The 20,917-nt window shown below is 40.9% G+C and overlaps 5 protein-coding genes across 5 annotated transcripts; 2 read left to right on the top strand and 3 right to left on the bottom strand.

Moving 5' to 3' along the window:
- Positions 1-196: 196 nt before the first annotated feature.
- Positions 197-5,134, bottom strand: LOC135642149 (GTP-binding protein YPTM2-like). Its single transcript, XM_065158045.1, has 8 exons — positions 4,964-5,134; positions 3,701-3,773; positions 3,128-3,175; positions 3,006-3,053; positions 2,309-2,380; positions 1,868-2,023; positions 536-639; positions 197-443 (listed from the first exon to the last, which is right to left on the bottom strand). Exons 1-8 carry the CDS (start codon positions 4,975-4,977, stop codon positions 347-349), a joined length of 612 nt encoding a protein of 203 aa, XP_065014117.1. The 5' UTR covers positions 4,978-5,134; the 3' UTR covers positions 197-346.
- Positions 5,135-5,264: 130 nt separating this feature from the next.
- Positions 5,265-7,475, bottom strand: LOC135642148 (hexose carrier protein HEX6-like). The gene is made up of 3 exons (XM_065158044.1): positions 7,217-7,475; positions 6,816-7,144; positions 5,265-6,745 (listed from the first exon to the last, which is right to left on the bottom strand). The coding sequence occupies exons 1-3, from the start codon at positions 7,344-7,346 to the stop codon at positions 5,645-5,647; spliced, it is 1,560 nt and encodes a 519-aa protein (XP_065014116.1). The 5' UTR covers positions 7,347-7,475; the 3' UTR covers positions 5,265-5,644.
- Positions 7,476-7,919: 444 nt separating this feature from the next.
- LOC135642720 (armadillo repeat-containing protein LFR-like) lies at positions 7,920-12,233 on the top strand. Its single transcript, XM_065159102.1, has 8 exons — positions 7,920-8,181; positions 9,310-9,479; positions 9,862-10,004; positions 10,107-10,351; positions 10,975-11,080; positions 11,161-11,299; positions 11,592-11,719; positions 11,798-12,233. Exons 1-8 carry the CDS (start codon positions 7,968-7,970, stop codon positions 12,051-12,053), a joined length of 1,401 nt encoding a protein of 466 aa, XP_065015174.1. The 5' UTR covers positions 7,920-7,967; the 3' UTR covers positions 12,054-12,233.
- Positions 12,234-12,515: 282 nt separating this feature from the next.
- LOC135642721 (uncharacterized) lies at positions 12,516-13,946 on the top strand. Its single transcript, XM_065159103.1, has 4 exons — positions 12,516-12,736; positions 12,826-12,937; positions 13,059-13,122; positions 13,410-13,946. The coding sequence occupies exons 1-4, from the start codon at positions 12,703-12,705 to the stop codon at positions 13,731-13,733; spliced, it is 534 nt and encodes a 177-aa protein (XP_065015175.1). The 5' UTR covers positions 12,516-12,702; the 3' UTR covers positions 13,734-13,946.
- A 1,047-nt stretch (positions 13,947-14,993) lies between these two features.
- On the bottom strand, positions 14,994-20,612 carry LOC135642719 (protein IQ-DOMAIN 32-like). Its single transcript, XM_065159101.1, has 6 exons — positions 20,380-20,612; positions 18,704-19,036; positions 18,432-18,623; positions 17,635-17,706; positions 15,834-17,541; positions 14,994-15,433 (listed from the first exon to the last, which is right to left on the bottom strand). The coding sequence occupies exons 1-6, from the start codon at positions 20,467-20,469 to the stop codon at positions 15,414-15,416; spliced, it is 2,415 nt and encodes an 804-aa protein (XP_065015173.1). The 5' UTR covers positions 20,470-20,612; the 3' UTR covers positions 14,994-15,413.
- Positions 20,613-20,917: the final 305 nt, after the last annotated feature.

Below are 20,917 nucleotides of genomic sequence, written 5' to 3'. Positions count from 1 at the left end.
TTGCAAGGATGCTCTAAGCATTCTTGACCGATGATTTAAGCTCAAAAGTAAGTTGTTAATGCGTCAATTATTCTATCAATCCAATAATAACTCATGTAATATATTTTTTTATCTCTTTAACATGTTGGTGATACATATCTCAACCACATAGCAGGTATTTCATAGCAGCACTCGCATGACACACACACATGGAGGATTTGTAAAGCAAAAGGAACCCAAAGGCTTTCATTTCATATTGATCACCATTTATACAGACGCATTGGGAGGGAGAAGAAAGAATGATCAAAGAATTGGGTAATACAGTTAGCAGTAAGGGTAGCGATGCAAGATGACATAGGAGGCCAGCCTACGAAGAGCAGCATGTAGTCTTCTGGTTGACAGGTTGTCCACGGATTTGCACAGTAGGAGGCCTCGCGCCGTTCATGCCGGGCTGACTTGCCATCCTGCATCCATGCATGCACAACACATTCATCAACAACTTGGATGTGCACACTACCATATGCTTAGAGAGATCTTACTACGACAAGCCACCCACTTGTTCTTGATAGCAGCAGTCATAGCCATGAACGCCTGCTCCACATTAGTCGCATTTTTAGCGCTAGTCTCCAAGAATGGGATACCAATTTCATCAGCAAATGCCTAGTGCAATACATACAAGCATGGTAAGCAGCACAGGAAATGTGATCAAACACCTAGCTACTGAATTATGCATCTGTGGTAATAAAACGTTCTCTTAATCCAAGATTGAGGCCTAAGAATTTATCGATTCAACCTTTGCTTAAGCAGTTAAAAATCAAGTTTTGACATATAAGATATGGGAAGATAAGGTTCAGGTGAGGCTATGTCTTTAACCTGATGTGGCCCAGAAATATCAAGTGGAAAGAGTTTGGGGCCTACCAAACCTGAACAGACTGTCCGCTAACCAGCATGCGGCCACCCTTACAGGATTTCAGCTTTGAGTATATGGGCAAACCCAGATGGTTACTGATGTTACAAGTTCAGCCCTCTAGAATGAATCAGACATACAAGCTATTATTTTCCGAATATGTGCCTATTTTCATTTCACATTTTCTTCTTTTTTTTCTTTTTGGATTTATTTTTCTCACAAATAGCTCACTTGCTGATCCAACATGGCCAATCAAGCCAATCTTAGTAACACATTCTCACATATATTGATTCTGATCTTAAGAGCCTTAACATTAAGCTGACACTGGGTGAAATATCACTCAATGTTTCATGGCACAGAATGTGAGAGACTGCAGCAAAAAGACTAATGAAAATCGATGTCTAAACAAATAAAGTAAGATCAACATATGCATCAGATTTGAGACACGGTAGAGTTATATTATTGAAAACAAAACCATTAAAATGGTCTCTCAGATTGTCAACAAAAACCAGAGGATTTCCTGGTGAAAGTATAGTTGAAGGTTCGACGAGAGTAACAATATTATTTCAGTTCATAAAATCAGACATGGAAGATTTAAGAATTGACATGATAAGAGAGACAGATGCTAACAGAAATGACTGGCAGTAGAGAATTTTTAATGTAACAGAATTGGACGGAAATGTACATTGTTCTCATCAACAATCAACTAGAGAAAAGTAAAAGAGCCAGAGCAGACTTTAGATGGTAATGAGTTTCATTTTCACCTAACGAACCATCCATTGAACAAAGATAATGCATGAATCACAATGAAATTTCAACAAAGAAACCATGGTCATCCTGGTTCACGAGTCCATACTATGCTAAAGCCTGCTTTATGTATAGTTTTCTTTTCTAATTCACTAAACTATATGAAAAATTCACATATATGGTGCTTTTAATATGTTCCAAGAATGATGAACATATAATAAGCAAGAGAATCACCTTGGCTGTCTCATATGACACAACTTTGTTTGCAGTAAGATCACACTTGTTTCCAACTAGAAGCTTGTTGACATTTTCACTTGCATAACGATCAATTTCATTCAACCACTGCTTGACATTGTTGAAGCTCTCCTGGTCTGTCACATCATAAACAACCTACAAGATAATGAAGATCAGCGATTGTTATACAAAAAAAAATTCCTTTTCTTTCTGATTGTGATTAATATCAATCTTCCTGTGATTTCAAGGACCTTTGAGTGGTTGATAGGGGCTGTGGATCACGTCTCCTGTGCATCAATTGGTAAGGAGTATGAAACACCACAGGAAAATAACTGTGTTGATAGGTACTTCCAATTGGAAGTGCCTCCACCCTAAACATAGACTCTTGTTTCCTCAGCATATACGAGACAAGTTACACGGATGTATGGCAATACAACTTACAATAATTCCATGAGCTCCTCGATAATAGCTGCTAGTAATTGTTCTGAAGCGTTCTTGACCAGCAGTGTCCCACTATAACAAAAAAATTAGATGGTTTTTGATAGATAAAAATAGAACTTCCAATAGTATTTATGAAATAATTTATAGGGACCAACATTTATACACATAAAAAGCTATCAAAACCAATTTGCACTAATAGAACATAAAGTACTAACTACATGACCCTTGCAGTCAAAGTAGAGTTTCAGCCCTGTGTCATAACAGGAAGCTATCTTTTGACGCAATGACAAGTCCTCATTTGCTGCTTTCACAGGATATTGTGTTACTGTTAATGGAGCTTACTCCTTTATGATATTTAGGAATTACAAATGGCATTTAGTTTCAAGTGATCAAAACTAAAAGTTCATTAACCTGTGGTTTATTTTCTTTTCCTAATTTATGTTCTATTTTTTATCATCCTCAATGAACAAAATTAGGTTCCTACAGTAGGCTAACATGTTTGTAGGACCAACATAATCCTCTATTTAACTTAAAAAGACAAACATTAATAAGTCGTTGTAAAAATTTTTTTTTCCATAATACTAATCATACATTAAAAATACGGACTGCCAATCTTCTCCAACAACAACTATTAATAGCAAAAAATAAGTATACTTCATGTAACCAGCATTGATACACTGAGTTCGAGAAAACTCACAATCTGAAGCTTAACGATCTTCCCATCCAGCTCCACAGTGCGTATTTTCTACAAATACCAAGAGCAGATGAGACTAAATTCTTCATGCTAACAAAGTCATGTCTAAAGATAAGCACACTCACAAAATCTACTCCAATGGTGCTGATGTAACTGTCCAGATATGAATCATCCTGATCAACAAAAGGAAACGTTACAAGCTATTAACTCAAAACAGAAATCTCAGGTTATTGTTGGTGTAAATAAACTAATTAAGAAAAAGATTAGAATCAAGAAAGAAACATAATGGAATATAAACTGTCGTGCAATCAACACAAAGTTTCCTTTGCCGTCAGCCATAAACCACCAAGTAAAAGATCAAAAATCAAATATTTTTTAATTTAAGAAGATATGTCATTAGCCGCAAACCCCTAGGAAGATGCTGTTGAAACTACAAAACCTTCCCACAGAAAGAAAGATCAATTCCATCTATAGAATGTCTAGCATTCATGTTGATATGTAAAGCCAGAGAAAGTAGGCAAGCAAAACCTTGTACATTTTGCAACATAATGCAAACAAGAGCAAGGCTCCCTAAGATTCTCTGCTATCTTATGCACAAATGTTATCCTTAATGAATAAGGACAATCACCACATTTTTCACTTCTTATAACAAATTCCAGATAAATATAGAATTATATAAACACAAGTCCAGCACTCACCGCAAATCTTAAAAGGAGACATGATTTGCCAACACCAGAGTCACCAATAAGCAGAAGTTTGAACAAGTAGTCACTGCAAGAAGAAGAAGGCACAAAGTTAAGCTCTTCAGGTAATAATTGCTTCTCACTACAAGGGACTTCTTTTTCTCCAGCTTGTAAGGCCATAGGAACACTTACTAAAGCAGCTCTAAGCATTCTAAAACACCATTTCATTTCCTTGAAGAGGACTGATTTAAGTTTTCATTTTTATTCAAAATAATTACAAAATCAATATGTTATATCAAGCGAGATGATGTACAACTCATGAAGAACAAACCGTTTAACGACGACTTTGTAATTTGCCTAGCGTGTGTTTATCTAACTAGTTTGCTATCTCAGCTGAAAACCTGCACAGGCCATTGAAAAGATCCCCAAGCCAACTCGTACAAAATATGAACGACTATGAGAATCCTTTCTTTCTAAATTTACAAGAAACTCTAAGATACCGATGGGACACAATATTTGACAACAGGAACCAAGATTAAAGTTTCTGAATACTCTCAAAAAGATAATGCATGATCATAAAGATCCATTTGTACTTTTTGCATCCAATTTTGAAAAGAAAATAACAAGGAGGATGAAAGAGGAAACATGTTTGTGCAAAAGAACCCGACACAAGCTGAAGGGCAGAAAGAAGGATCTGCTGTGGATGGACCACATTTATGAATGTTTCAAACCAAGACAACCTGTAATTTCATCATTCCTTTCCAACGTAGTGAGGTACTAAAGTTGGACAGCAATAACTGCCGTAAAGCTGCCCTGAAAGAGAACGTCCCCTCAACATCTACTCGGTAGAACCACTCGTACCTCTATTTTCCTGCATCTTAATGTTCAAAATATCACCTTTTTAATTAAAGTTGATCGTTTTGTAAAAGAAGTTTGATTCATTCACATTCGCAAGCAAATCAATGCAAAAGAAAGAAAAAGACTAATCAGCTCCGCTCCATTACGCTGCACAATCAGAATCTTCGTTCAGATCATCAGATCTGGAGCAGGGCTCACGTTCCTACTTGATCCAAAACAAAGAAAAGCATCAAGATCCCAAGCTAGCAACATACCCGCGCCGCGCCCAATGTGCAAAGAATGAAATGGGGATAAAGCGGCAGATCCCCCCATCAAACAGCCGACACGAGATCAAATCGAGAGGGAAGACACGCCGAGAAATCCATGCAAGTCTAACAGATACCGAAGAAACGCAAAAAACAGAGGGGGAGATTGACTCACTACTCGGGATTCATGGCTGGTTGAAGGAAGAACGAGGTTAATCGCGCGAACACTGATCCGTTCCCTTCTCTTCCTTCCTCCCCCCCCTCCCCTCCCCTCCCCTCCCGGGTTACGGAAGGCGACGAGAGATACGGGAACGATCGGGAGGAGACCACGCCCTCTGTTGTCCCATTAATAATAGCAATAATGGTACCATTAATAATAATACCATTCTAATTATATTACTACCATTAATAATAATATTAATGAACGAAATAAAACGATCAATTTGTTAATTAATTAATTCTTTGAAGACGTATAGTAATTGAGCGAATTCACGAAAAAAAAATCATTTTTCGTTTATGTCTCATTTTTAGAATTTTCAAACCATTTTTTAATACCTGAAATACCCTTTTTTCTATTATTTTCTCATAGACCGATTCAAAAGGTAAACTTTTATACAATGTTATAGTATTTTTAATACTACCAAAAAATAGTATAATATATTTATATTTTATATAAATTTTATAAAAATATTGCATTTATAATATTTTTGTAATAGTATTTTTAGAAAAAATACTATTATGTATAAAAAAACTGTAACACAGTAAAAAAAATTATTGGTATAGTGTTTTTTTATTGATGAAAATATTATGACTGGTTACGTCTTTACCTTTGACTAAGCTCATTACCTCTATCTATTTATATCATCATATCATTCGGAACAGTGTCCTTCGTCTCCTCCTCTTCTTCTCCTTCTTCTTCCCCCACCACCTTCTTCCAAAACCAGTGCTCCCTCCATATCTGATCCATTTTCTCGATAGGCAGGTTCTTCGTCTCCGGAACGAATAATATGACGAACACGGTCATGATCAAAGTCCACCCTCCAAAGAAGAAGAATACGCCAGACCTGAGATGGCAAAGCATGGGCAGCAAGGTCTGGCCGACGACGGAGGCCAACAGGAGCACCACCGCCACCACGATACTTTGCCCTACCGATCTGATCTCCAGCGGAAACATCTCGGTCGGCACTAGCCACGCCAATGGCCCCCAAGACAACCCAAAACCCGCAACATATACACACACCAAGACCAAGACCACGTACGCGGAGCCTTTGCCGACTCCTCCGTGATCCCCGAGCTGCTTTGCCAGTATCCCTCCCACCGTCACGTGCGTCGCCAACATCTGAACTCCTCCCACGATGAACAGAGTGCGCCGGCCCACTCTGTCGACCACCGTCATGGCTATGAGGATGAATCCCACGTCGATGACCCCTGTGATGACAGCCGACAGTAGAGAGGAGCTCTCTTCGAGACCCATGGATCGAAAGATGAGCGGAGAGTAGAAGGTTATGGCGGCGATCCCTGTCATATGCTTGAAGAACGGAATCAAGATGGCCATCACAAGCTGAGGTCGGTACTTGCGCCGCATGATGGTGCGAAGAGGGTGCTGTGCTGCTTTGGAGATTCCCCCTGCGGCGATCAGGTGGTCTAGCTCGGCTTGCACGTCATCCGTGCCTCGTATCTTCCGGAGCGTCGCCGTCGCCTTGTGGACGGAATCGGTGTGTTGAATCAGACTGGTTGGCGTTTCAGGAAGGAAGAGTGTGCCGAGTGCCAAGATTGTGGCCGGAAGTACAGCCAACCCAATGGAGATTCTCCATCCCCAACCAGAATGGATCTTCTGAGTTCCATAGTTGATCAGGTTGGCAGAAAGTGTTCCCAATCCGACGAAGAAGAAAAACCCGTTGTTTATTGCACCTCGGTGTTCTGGTGGAGCCATTTCCGATAGGTATAGAGGGACAGACTGCAAGCGATGGTAAACAAAGAAGCAGCAGTCGCAGAAGAGAATACATAGCGATAGATGGGTCGTATACCTGATTGGTAAAACCGACGCCGATGCCGAGCAGGACGCGGCCTAAGATGAGCATGTACACGTTGATGGCCAGGGCGCCAAGAACAGCTCCCGCCATGAAGAAGGCGCCACCGAGCAGCATGGACGTCCGGCGACCGAAAGCCTGCGTCACCCACGATGCGCACAGGGAAGCGAAGAGGCCAGCGGCGTACAAGGAGGACGTGAAGGTGCTCAGGAGCTGGCTGTCGAACTTGCAGTAGTTGCTGGTGGCGTGAGAGTTCTTCTCATGCATCTCGGCGTACACGTCCGGGAAGAACTTCTTCAGGAACGGCTCCATGGAAGTCACCCCACCTGGGAAAACCTCACACTCAAGACGTGAAACATACGACGATCGATCACCGAGAGCCAGCGCGAGAGCAGAACCTGAGATGCCAAGGTCGTAGCCGAAGAGGATTCCGCCGGTGGCCGCGACAGTGCACGAGAGGATGACAAAGGCCGTGATTCTTCCCTTGTAGTAAGCTTGGCGCTTGCCGACGACCTCAGACGCCGCCATGGGTAGATGTCAGAGAGCTCGGACGCTAGCTAGGAGACGATGTTCTGACTGGAAAAGACCGAAATCTCATATCAATTAATTTAGTCGATAAAGATCGTAATATTTTGAGACTCGATTCGTCTTTATCATTTATCGTTTATAAACAAAAGATCGTTAATTTCGCATCTATCTGATCACCTTTTTATGGACCATATAATGCGGGAGACCAATAAAAATATTTCGTAGCATTAGGAGAGGAATATGTACTATTCCATCCCCTCCACTCTTTCGGTTCGATGCTCGTCGCATTAATATCAGTGCTTCCACTTACAGATTCCCAAATCAAAGAATAAGATCGTCGATCAACTCAAGTGAGGGCCGTCTGATCGACTTGGAACTTTCAAAAGCAGGAGGAAGGAAAAGGACCACGAGAAATAGAAGCAATTAACGGATCGGATCGGGTCAAGAAATTTAGACCTGCTAATGTGTCGGATCAGCTTCGGACAGCACAGGCCAGATCCGATTTCGGCCGATACGGGCCTTGGAAAGCCCACGAGGGTAGCATTAACTTCGCCCTCGTTAGCCCACAAACCGCCCAAGCTCTTCTTAGGCGAACAGGGCAGGGAGGGACGGCGAGTTGAGATGCAGAAGAGGGAAGCCGGCAAGTCGCCCGGCTCCTCCACCACGCCCGCCAAGCGCGGACGCCCGTTCGGAAGCACGGCGGCCGCTGCTGCCGCCGCCGCTGCTGCTGCTGCCGCCGCTGCCGCCAGCTCCGCTTCCTTCGCTGCCGCAGGCGATGCCAATTCTCCGGCGTCACTCCTTGGTCCTTCTCTCCACGTCCCGAACTCCTTCGCCGGTTAGCCTGCAGATTCCCCTTCCTCTTCATCTCCCTGCTCTCGCTCTCCCTCTCGACTCAGAATGTTGGCTCAAAGATGTTCCTTTTTCTGATTTTTTGCCGAATGTATCGTTCTTTGAATCTCGGATGGTATTAAGTCTACATATTTGATAACGGAGAATGATTTCTCTTTCGTCTCCCTCGCTTTATATAGAACTTTGAATCACTTTTATGGTATTGAGTAGCATATTTTTGCTTAAAGAAGCTTCTTTTTCTTCTTTTTCTTTTCGCTTTCGTTGAAAATATCGTTTTTTGGATTGTTGATAGTATTAACTCTACAAATCGTGAGCTACAAGATTGTGTTCCAGCAGAACTTTTAATCGACCAAAAAATTCTCGTTGGTTTAGGTAACTATGGCACGCCTATTCTTCCACGTGAGTCCTCTGGGGACGAGCTACTGGATAGGGCCTTTTGAAAACCTATTCAACATAGGAAGTTAAATTAATGTGATAAACTGGACAGGAGGAAGTTGAATCAACCATGTTTAGTTGGTTCTAACAGAAAACAATAAACTTGTGATAGAATGTGGCAGCCACCGGCTGACATGTATTCTGCATAATTTACTTAAATCATTAGTTTCATTTAGCAATGTTATATTTGGTTCATCACATAAAGTGAGCCCAAACCAAAGGTCAATCATGCGCTTTTTGGATCAGAATGTTGGGCACTGGAAACAATGTATCAGGATAGTGATTTAGGAGAGGTGGAGCAAGGCATCAAAAGAACTTTATTAGAAATGATAAACAGAGATTTGATGGTTTTTAATCTGACAGATTGCCCTGAACAGAGCATGATGGTGGGAGGTAGCCAATCTCAAAATGTTTCTGGCGCCTTTTGGACCTATGAGTCTAAGAGAAAAAGGGAGTAACAAGATTCATCATGAGAATGATGTGCATCTAAGAGCTATAAACAACCAATGAGTCAACTGGAACCTTCTTTCCCTTTTTCTTTTATGATTTTTCAGTGTGATGTCCATTGATTAAGCATGAAATGGTGTTTGCATGGATAGGGAGCTTATTTGATGTTAACTTGATGGTAAAGGTGTTATGTTTCCTTTACTTGGTTATTGTACTGAATATATTTTTACAGATCAAAACAATAAAAGAATTGTCTTGGCGTTGCAAAGTGGCTTGAAGAGTGAGCTGACATGGGCATTGAACACACTTACCCTGCTTTCTTTTAAAGAAAAAGATGATCTACGAAGGGACTCAACAGCGCTCGCTAAGATACCTGGACTGCTGGATGCTCTCCTTCAAGTTGTAGGTGCTAGTATTTTTTGTATTTATTTTGTTTAATATTTTAAGACATTTACTTTCTATGGAGGTAAGTTTGTTGCATGCCATGTATTTGGAGATCTGATAGAATAGCAGCTGTTCTTCCTGGATTGGTGCTATGTGGTTCTAATTTCTAACTATTTTCTTTGTTGTTTTAATCACCAAAAGTGATGCCAGCTTTAAGCTGCTTGCGGCCTTTAATTTTTATCATGGTTAAGAACTCGTTTAAGCATATGGATGAGAACGCTTGTTTTTCTACAAATCGTGAAGATCATTTGTATTTTAAGTTTTTTTCATTTTGTTTTGAAACCTTATGTTTTTAGTGTTATACTCACATTAAGGTTTTCATGTCATCCATGCATGTAAGGTTGATGATTGGCGTGACATTGCTTTTCCTCGAGACTATACAAAGTTTGCACGAGTGAGAACATTGGGTGTAAATTCAGTGGTTACAGGTTTTGGAAACGAGTTTGAAGCGACGAGCAGTCTTGATACCACTTCCCATCCTGGGTGTGTTAGAATGGCATTCGCATAGCCAACTTCTCATTTCAGGCACCCTTATATATCTCTTTACTATGATGTTTGGATTGAATTTGATAGTTTCTATTGCAGTCATAAAAGTTCATCTAATATGGAGGCATCTAGTGGGAAAAAACATCGGTCAATGGACTGGTGGTTTGAAGATGATGGCTTGTTTAACGTGGATGAAGAAGGTCGGGCAGAAAAGCAACAGTGTGCCGTTGCTGCTTCTAACATCATTAGGAACTTCTCTTTCATGCCTGATAATGAAACAATCATGGCACAGCACAGGCATTGCTTGGAGACTATGTTCCAATGCATAGAGGATCAGAACACTGGTACATAACTTTTATGATAAGCTTTAAGTTTTAGTTGCTTTTGGTAAATTCTTTTGGTAACCAATGTTCATTTGTTATTCCAAAGGGAATATAGTTGCTTTAGTCTTGTATGGTTTCTGATTTGTCAATTTTGCTATTGATACCTACCTTGACTTTTCCCATGTTTTGAGACTAATATTTTTTTGTGGTTGGATCCAGACAGTTGAAAGTGTTGTCTTTATCATTATGTGATTCTCTTAGTTAATTCAAGAGTATCTGAAAGACAGTAGGCTTTTGACACTGTGGACTGTCAAGCGTACACAACCTTACCAGACAGCAGAGAAGATTCTTTTCAATAGCTTGAACCCATTATCCATAAGCAAGTAGCAGTTGTTAATTTACATAAAAGGATTGACATAAAGCAGTATGGGAAATAGCAAAGCCTGCTGATTACTGGTTGAGGAATGAATGATGCAGATGATGCAACTGCTGTTGTCAAGTGGAAAACCGAGACTAATCACATGGCTCACATATAGTTAGGCACGACCATGTGGTTCTTATCGATAATCTGCACAAATATTTATCAGTTACTTATTTTGAAAATGCCAGGCTTTAAAGTTATTCTGTTTAATTTGTTTGTACAGAAGATGAGGAGCTTGTGACCAATGCACTGGAGACGGTTGTCAATTTAGCTCTGCTTTTGGACCTTCGTATATTTAGCTCGTCTAAGCCATCATTTATCGCAATGACGTGAGTCTTCGAACGGAAAAATCCCTCTTATAGCTATTTCCTTATGTCTGCAAATCCTAATACTGTCCCCATGAAAGCAGTGAGAAACGTGCAGTTCAAGCCATCATGGGGATGCTTGGATCTTCGGTCAAGGCTTGGCATTGTGCAGCTGCTGAATTGCTTGGACGCCTCATAATAAATCCTGATAACGAGCCGTTTCTTCTTCCTTCAGCTCCAGAGGTCAGTTACCCATTACTGATTTGGTTATGGATAACCTACCATGGTCTTGATTCCCAGTATTCCACATCGCATAATACATCAGTTTTCAACAGCGGTTGGGATTTAGTGAACTCCTCTCGTTGGTCCACATCATGTTGGACTCTTGAAGGTGTATATTTGTTTTAGCAGAGGTGTATATTTGTTTCTCGAGTGCATATGCCAAACTGCTATAGTTTTATGCTTCGGCCATTTCACCCGAAAGCAGTATGGTTAGTAGCTACATTGTGAGGTGGATCTTGTTTTTTCTGTTCAGATGTACAAGAGACTAGTCGATCTTCTTAGCCTGCCAACCGTCGATGCACAAGCAGCTGCCGTCGGGGCACTCTACAATCTTGCAGAGGTGAATGCAGATTGCAAAGTGAGGCTCGCAAGCGAGAGATGGTGAGCAGCCTGAAACCTTCAATCGTGCCCCTCCCTTTGCTTGAGTTCTTCTAATGCGTGTGTCATGATCAAATTCAGGGCCATCGACAGACTCTTCAAAGTGGTGAAGACTCCGCATCCTGTGCCTGACGTTTGTAGAAAAGCTGCGATGATACTGGAAAGCTTAGTGTCCGAGCCGCAAAACCGGCATGTGCTTCTGGCACACGAGAGCAGCTTTGCAGAGATCCTTATGTCAGATGGGAGGCACTCCGATACCTTTGCACGAATACTGTACGAGCTTACATCAAGACCCAACAGCAAAGTTAGTACGACTCGTGGTGTCTGGGGGATGTGAGAACATTATGTATGATTTACGTCTTTGCTACCTAGAGGTTTCGTAGCTACATAGTAGTACGAGAATTATAGTGGGTTAGTGTGGGCCACATGTTTCTCCTTCTTCATGAGCAGAATTTGCAAGTAAATATGGATGATTTTTTTAAAAAAAAAATTTCAAGAGATGTGTGTTTTATTTTTATTTTTATTTTTAAAATAATTTTCTTTTCTCATCAGTACCAATGATGTGTTTTCTATTAGTGATGGAGATACCATAGGGTATATGGATCCAAGTTGATGGATGGGTTTGTATCCATAGGATCTGTACAGGAATTTATTAGTCACTCAAAATGGGGATCAAATTACAGTGGGTAGGTGTGAGCCAATTTATTTGCGAGGAAGAGCCTTCTCCAGCCTCTTGAGGATGGTGGATGGATTGGCATCGTGTAATGGCTTGCTGGCGAGGTGAGGAATCAAAGAGGACAAGCACAAAACATGACCCCTTAGGGGGAAAGGCACACATTCCAAGCTTCCACTCCTCCTCCTCATCGAATTCTCCTCCTCTTCCTCCTCTGCAGCCATAAATAAAGCAGCTCCCTCCCACCTCCATCATCCCCACCCCCAGCCCTCACCTGCCCTGCGATAAACGAGTGCTTTTGTCGTGTTTCAGAATGGGCATTCCCATCAGCGTTCTTGGGAAGCTCGGCAAGTGCCCTCCTCGCTCCATGAAAGCATCTGTCCCTTGTAATTTGTCTTCCCACATTGATTACTTGACGATTCATTATCTCCTACAGGCCTGCCAGGGGTGGATTCCTTATCTACGGATCAGGTGTATACCAAATACTTCGGCGACCAAAAGATCAAGACCTACAAGGACTTTCACAATGCTTTCCTTTCGCTTTGCAAGTAAACATTCTCTGTGCCTGTTTTCTTCTTCTTCTTCTTCTTCTTCTTTTTCTTTTATTTTTGTTCCGTATCGAAATCATTTGTATGATCTCATATTTCTTTTTTTTTTGTGGTGGTGCAGCGATTTTAATGCAATCATGCCTGGTAAACATTATAAGATCAAAGCAAACCAGAAGGAAATAGAGGTGAGCTTGCCTGCCTACCGACTCCTCGTCCCCAATAATTTCCAGAGTCTTTGATTTGTATGGATGGCTACCGAGACTGGCTGATTGCCAGCTAAACACAAGGATGTCAAGATTGTTAGTATATAAAATCAAGGAGATGCGAGTACGGAAGCTCCGAGGTGGTCCTCGTGGATATGCCCCCCTCGTTGGCAAATGTGAGAGAGAGAGAGAGAGAGAGAGATTGTGGAGCTATGGAAACTTCTTCCTGGGGTTTTCTTTCTCTCTCCCTGATGTTGTTTTGTGTGCAGGATTTCTTCAAGAACAAGTGGTTGACAACTAAGGAGACAGAGGAGTCGGGGCAGCAGAAGACGAGGAAGGATTTGCTTGTGGAGTTCATGAAGGAGAACGTGGAGGAGTACAAGGCAAGCTCCTCCTCTGCGATGATATGGGTTGGAACAACCGTCCCTGCGGCCGCCGTCCTGCTTAAGAAGTCAGGGGAGAAGGTGCCGCAGGTGAAGAAGTTCCGGATCGACCTCGTCCCCAACTTCGTCTTCGTGCCCACCTGCACACTGCTCTCGCTCATCGCCGTCAGAATGATCAACGTCACCAAGGCCACCCGGACTACCTCTTAGAACCACCCACCTTCCACCCTTACCGATCTCACGTTGCTCTTATCCCTGCATCACATGAGCATATATACAAGTAGAAATCTATTGGAAATAAGATAAATGGAAATAAAAGAAGAAATGTCAAACCTGTCCGCATTGGTGGGCCTATGAGCATGTATACAAATAAAAATCTATTGGAAATAAGATAAATGGAAATAAAAGAAGAAATGTCAAACCTGTCTGCATTGTTGGTCTCTGTCCCTGTGAATCAAACCTCATAAATTAACAAGCTAAACACAACAAAATACACATTGCAAAGATCTCCAGAGACTCGGTTTTCATATCCTAATATGACTGACAATATAGCACGAAAAATGATGGGTCGAGCATTTTAATTCATCAATGAATATCCAGCAGGCTCACTAAACTTGGACGCTCTGGTTATATGCAATTGCTGATCTAGAAGAACTCGGTTGACAGATCGAATAAAGCTCGTGAAAAGCTGAGCCACTTCATTTCATGCACATCTAAGATTTACTAATGAAAAAGTTCTAGAGAAATATGCTCTGCTATTCAAAATTTCCATGCATATGGAGATGTAGCAATGAAGTATTGGATGAGCTAATTTTTCAGACATTTTATTGACCGTAAGATAGTTTCACTAAGTTCCTAATTAGAATACCCAAAAGCATTCATCTATCCTTCACACCAGCACACAACATTGTATTCTCTTCTCGGGAAGAACACACAGCAAAGTATAGTAACCACATTAAAATTCCTCCAAGGCAAAAAAAAACATTCACAATCACATTTGCCAACGATTTCTACCTAAGATTGCTCAACAAACAGAAGACCCACACAACGGTGAGAGAAGGCTTCTAACTTAACCATATCTTGAAAGAATCAGTCTTCCTGTGTGTATGTGTGTGACCTGAGTTAATACTGTAAGATTCTGAAAGCTTCCACTATGACATCAATTTTAATCGACCCTCCAGATAACATAACAACTGACAAGACCATTAGCTTAGCAAATATTAAGTCAAAAAAGGTCGATGTGCCACTTGAAAAACCAGGCTTACACCTTACCTGTGTGAGTGGAAGGTGGATGCGCCCTAGGAACATAGTTTTGTGACTTCAAATTGAACTTTCATGAACATGCAACTTAACTAAATATAGGGTGTGCATAATTTTCCAATGTGATCATCTGGAATGCAGGACACACTACATCTTTATGCAACCTTAGCAGTCAAATCCGCAATGCAAGGCATGCACAACAAAGTAGAATGAGACTGTAAAGAGCATGATGTTGTCTATAAATGGGAATCAATCCAACCCTATGTTTATGACACGCCTGTAAGATATAAGTGACAGTCATAGTTTTACCAGAAGTAAATTACAAACTTGCAAAACACATGCAAACAAATACACAAAGCATAGCATGTCAAAAATCAAACTCTCACCAGCATCCAACCTTGTATAACTCACAGAAACTCTAGGGCAACGGATAACCTGATGGTAGGAGCTTCCAAGAATCAATGAGGTATATTTTCATTTGTCATCATGAGCTCCTCCTCCTCCTAGCCCAATGCTTACAGAGTACATCAAGACAATAACTGACTGAATAAACTAACACAGGCACAAACATGACACTGGCATTACTACAAACTTGTACGGTTCAGATTGTTTGTTGCTCCTGAGGCTTCATCATCTTTGCCATCTTCTCTCTGAAAAGTTGATGGAACAACTCAAACATGTCAGTGAAAGATATCGATAGATGAGGTGAATAAAAGAAGAAAAAAAAATTTAATTTTTTGGTCATCTAAAAACAAAGTCAAGAAAATTTTACTCTAGAAATGCCACATGAATTGGATGATTACCCAATCATTCTATAGAATATAGATGTATCGATGTATGATAGTCACATGCAATGGCACACATGCCTAGCTAGAGAGGAAGATAGTTTTTATCCAACTAGAAAATAAGCATTCTTAATATGAGATTGTGTTACTTCACAGCTAAAAAGCAGACATCGTCTGTGACATGAGAAAATCACATCCTAACACAGTGCAGACAACAGTGCAATAGAGTCTGCGGTACCCGAGTGTTCACAAGACCAGTGATTACCAGCAGAGTTATGAGGAGAATGAACTCCATTGCTGTTTCCAGTCTTCTGGGCTTGCGATGCTGATCTTTGCATGCGTGGGGATGAACTCTGCTTTCCATTTTCGATAGGTAAAGAATGTCTCTTCTTAGGCTGGTTATCATGCACATCAGGGCTGGACTTTGGGGGTGTACTAACATGGGCTTTAGCTCTGGCAGATGCAGTGGCTTGCATATAACCTGGAAGAGAATTGCTGCTACTGAGCCTGGGTTCCTGATCGACATGCTCAGTTTTTGCCATCCCAAGTGAGTTACGTCTCTTTGGAACTTTCGAATCCTTTGTTGAGTTCTCGGAGCTACTTCTTCCACCTGAATCATTGTTTGGATTACACGGCAATCTTTTACCTACCAAATTAGACCTTTGCCTATGAGTAGGCAGGTTATTATCCTTCTTACTCTTTTTGGCATTTACAGAGACATCACTAGATGGAGTTCCATGTAGATCAGGCATTGTCACATGACCCCTAGGAGTTCCTTCAGGCGACCTAGCTTGCTCTGTCATACCTTCCAAATGAGACTGCACATCTGAAGTAGTAGACTCGGCTGGATGTTGATCAACCTGCACCAAGCCGGTAGAAGCATTCATGTTGGCCATAGTCTGGTCACCTCCATGAGGTCTTCGTGGCACCGTTATATCTGAAGTCAAGCGAGAGTCATTCTCATTGCCACAAAAATCAGAAATATCAATAGGATTCTCAGCATCAGCGCTGAATGAATTATTATGTTTCTCCAGGGCTCCAATTTCAACAACTTCCCCACTTTCCATTTCAGATCTGTCCAGTGAGTCAAGCATGGAGGAGACAGATATTTCAGTGCCAAACTCTGAAATCTCAGCTTCCACCCTTGAATCCTGCCACATTGACTTCTCTGCTGAAATTGCTTCGTTGTTGTTTGTAAAAGAATCCACTCGAATATTGTTGCTCTCTGTTTCTGATTTTGACACAGCAGTTTGATAAACAGGACTAACAGACCGACCAACAGTTGACACTGAACTCAGCTCTTCAAACTTTGACTGAGCTGCAGCAAATGCTGGATTGCATGGTTTTCTTGGACCAATTACAGATTTCTTTCCTTCATTCTCCAGTGTTTCAGACGACGCACTTTCATTGGTATGGTTGGAGTTGACTTTACATTCAAGCTTATCAGGTACAGAATCAACTAAGATTTCTGAACTCATCTTTGGTTGCAATTGTTTATTGTCTGATATAGAATCCAAACTTTCCTCATTAGCCATCTCAGTTTCTGTACAATCTTGAACTGTGATGTTCAAGACCTCATTTTTGAGCTCTTTGTTTTCAAAATCACTCTCCCCTAAAGATTTGGAGGACTTATCTGGAGCAATTCCTGGATTTTGAAAGCCAAAGCTACCAATACTTTCTGTAGTTAAACTATTTTTGCCATCAGCTGTCATGACTAATTCCGTTGGAGCCAACTTAGAATCAGATAATGCTGAGGAATCTGAATGTGTGATCTCTGTTGCCGAGTCATCATCTGCCATTTTAGCATTCCCATCTAGAGCACAACTTTCTTGGTTGAGATTTTCCTCATGTTGCTGGCTTAGCCCTGGTGACGTTACAGCCATCCATCTCTCCAACCACTTCCATGCTGAATCAGACTTCAACGGTTCACATTTTATATATATAGTTTTTGACCTCGGTGTAGTCTCCAGAAGCTTGGAAGAATCATAAGATGCAAGTTCGCATAATAGCAAATTAGATTAATAGATAAATCCAATACGTCAAAAATTGAGGGTGAGTAGCCATACCTGACGAGCAAGTTTATTGGAGAGTAATTTCTCGATTGATGTTTTTGATTTCTCAAAATAGTCTCCGTTTCCCTAATTAAAAAAATGTAAAAACATTTAAGAAAATAAAATTAAATTTTAACAAGCATCAACCACATTAATCAGTAGGCTCAAATACAATTCATCATGGGATAGACATGCTTGGTAGAGAGACCCATACTGAGGCACAAACATAACACTAGCATGCATTTTCTTACAAGTAGAATCCAGATCTTTCAACATAAGTATTATCATCAAAATCAACACAGTTCAAAAACAAAATCCTAGCCCACCATTGGAGTTATATAACACAATAAAACTAGTGACAATTTGGGAAAGGATATATGATAGCTATTATCTTATCAGATAGCATAAACACTACCAAGATAATGAGGATTAGGCACTTCTTTAACACAAAGTCATGTGCATAAATGCATTGGTTTGAAGCAATTGGAATAAAAGAACTCTGAATATTACAATTCACAGTCAGACAAGAATTTAGCTTCCCACTATCGTTTGTTGACTAAGAAGTTTACTGACAAAGAGAAATCTGTGGAGCTAAGACCCATCTATAAGAATTGCATAGTTTCAGACACTTATCCAAGGCCAAAACAAAATCAACATGTTCAAAATTCTAGAAGCACGTTAATATTGTTTCTTACATAGCGATGATCAAGTTAGTAACATGTACTTGAAAGTGCTGGTATTATGGTGCCCTTGCAATAAGACGCCATCAGATGAAACACCAAAAAAAATTTGAGGATCTCTGATTTATCTACCTGGAAGTTCTTATCTTCTGGAGAAGATTTTTCAACTAATTGACGAGCATGATGAGCCCTTACAAGTGCTTGCATTCTTATGATGGCTTGAATACACCGGAAAGTTTCAATGGCCTGCCTTCTCACCAGATGTCCACGTACAGCAGCTTGTAACTTGACAACGCTCTTAAGTTTAAGGAGCTTTTTCCTGGCCTAAAGATATTTCTAAAGGTGAGAAAGTAAATACAAGCAATATAACATGATTAACAGTCAGAATCAGGTAAAGAATATACCAAATATCCCCTTATAGCAGACTGAACAATTACAGCATCAGATTCTTTGATGGCAGGACCAACTGTATCTGTACTTCTGTTAGAACTCGATGGAGGAGCTTCGGTACTTACTATCTCCGATGGTAATGGAGAGGTTTCAATTGGCCTTTGTTGTATTTGGACTTTCTCCGGATAAGCATATTTCGGTGAATGGAAATTAGTAATCGTGACTTCTTGACTTTGCTTGCTAGAGCAAATGGATACAGGTTCTGAGATCACAGTGTTGCTTAGCACTCGATGCTTAGATGATCTCTTATAGAAACTCCACCTGTGCTTATCCGATGAAGCTTTGGCCTGAAAAATATAGAAAATATTCACTAACATCTGTACAGCAATGACACTTAATAAGTATTAGGACGACAAAAAAATAATATGTGAACATCGATGTTTTTAGTTGCCAAAGAAACAACAGGTATATATGTCAAAATGCTTTGTCAACTGTACCATTAAATATAAAAACTTAGTTTATTGAACTATATTTAATTGCTTGTGCACGTGTTTTGTTTTTTCAATTTCTTTTGCGTGTAGGTCATATGCCGTCAATAAAGTTATTAAAGATCCAACTGGTATATGTGCCAAAATGCTTTGTCAACTTGTACCATTAGCTACAGAAAACTTATGTTATTGAATTTTTAGTTTTTGGTTTTCTTTTGTCCACATGCAGATGCGTTATTTAGTATCAATAGTTGATAATGCTTGTTTAACTAAAAACTAAATGCTCATATTAGATATCTAGAAAAACAAAATTCATGGCATATTGTGAAAGCCTCATGTGCATGTACTGTTTTGTTCTTTGGTTTTCTTTTGGTGCACACACAGAAGTGTTATTAGCACTTAGCAGCACTAGTCATTCAAGTGAAAACTGAAAGTTCCTACAAGATATCTACTAACAATTTGGGCTAGCAGCCACCCCCAAGACTTACATTAGTGCAACATTACTCTCTGTGTGGGCCCAGCAATTCCAAATAGAATTTATGATATTCCTTTTCCTCTTCTATCCACAAGCTGAAAGTGCATGATCAGGTGTGGTCAAGGCAATATTTGTACTAGTGATAGCAGAACAATCTCTCCATTTCAACAGTTGGAATGATTTAACTCAGTTCAGGAGCACAGTAAACGGAATGCAAGATTGCAGTCAGGCAGATCCTTCTGAGATCAATTCGAAATGATTTCCTTCTCCGATATGCTTCCAAGCAATCCCTACGACCTACCTCAATCTTACAGATCCGTATGACGGAGAACATCCACCATGATCCGTCAATCCCCACCGCGATCCTCATGCTAATATGCACAGGTGATCATGCAGATGAACCAAGCTTACTAAAGTGCAGCTTAATTATGGAGTTAACTGGGTCAAAGCCACTGATTTAACCATCTGGGAAAGAATCTGATAATTTGGTCAACATCACTTTAGCTAAACAGATTCTTTCCTTCATCTGGGTCACGAAAATGGAACTCGAGAGATCCAGGACACGGATCGGAAGCAAGGCGAAGTTTGATCCAAGTAAGCTCACATACTAACTACTTTCGACAAAGATCCACAGAGGTCCCTCCAATGCCAGCTCGAACAACAACCAATTAAATCGGATCGGAAAGCCAAAAGGTCCGAAACTAACAAAGACGCTAAACGAAATTACCTCTTCCGGTCCGAGATCGTCGTCGTCGTCGATGGCATCCCCGCCGCCGCAGCCGATGATCTTGAAGCATGAGCTCGAGGGTTTCCCCATTGCTCCTTCTCTTCTTCCTCTTCTTCTTCGCGGATCCCTCCGGCTTTGGGTTCAGTAATGGACTGGGTTTCGTCCTTTCTAGAGCTACCGAGAGCAAGAGCAACTGAGAGAAGCCACTCTCTTTCGTGTCCGTCGATCGGGTTTTAACAGAGCGGCTCGGAATTTAAAACTGGCTCATCAAATCCGATTAAATCCCGCTCCTTGGCGTCCGCCCCTCATCTCTTCATTTCGAGTCGCCGTTCGGCTTACCCATCTCGTCGTCGTGGCGAGTATACCGGCTCTGGGGCCCAAACTGTGCGTGGCAAGTGAGGAGGGTAGGGAAGTAGGGTGGTCCGTCAGAAGCCCTGATTTAAAGCTAGCCGACCGGTAAGCTTACCTCGAGATTGGGTGAGAACCGCGTCGGGCGACGGCTTCAGTTAAGAAAGCTCGTAAATTACAAACGGGACCC

This window comes from Musa acuminata, chromosome BXJ3-7 (genome assembly GCF_036884655.1).
Source record: "Musa acuminata AAA Group cultivar baxijiao chromosome BXJ3-7, Cavendish_Baxijiao_AAA, whole genome shotgun sequence".
NCBI lineage: Eukaryota > Viridiplantae > Streptophyta > Magnoliopsida > Zingiberales > Musaceae > Musa > Musa acuminata.
Note: the sequence above shows the minus strand (reverse complement) of the source record. Positions and strands in the feature narration are given on the sequence as shown.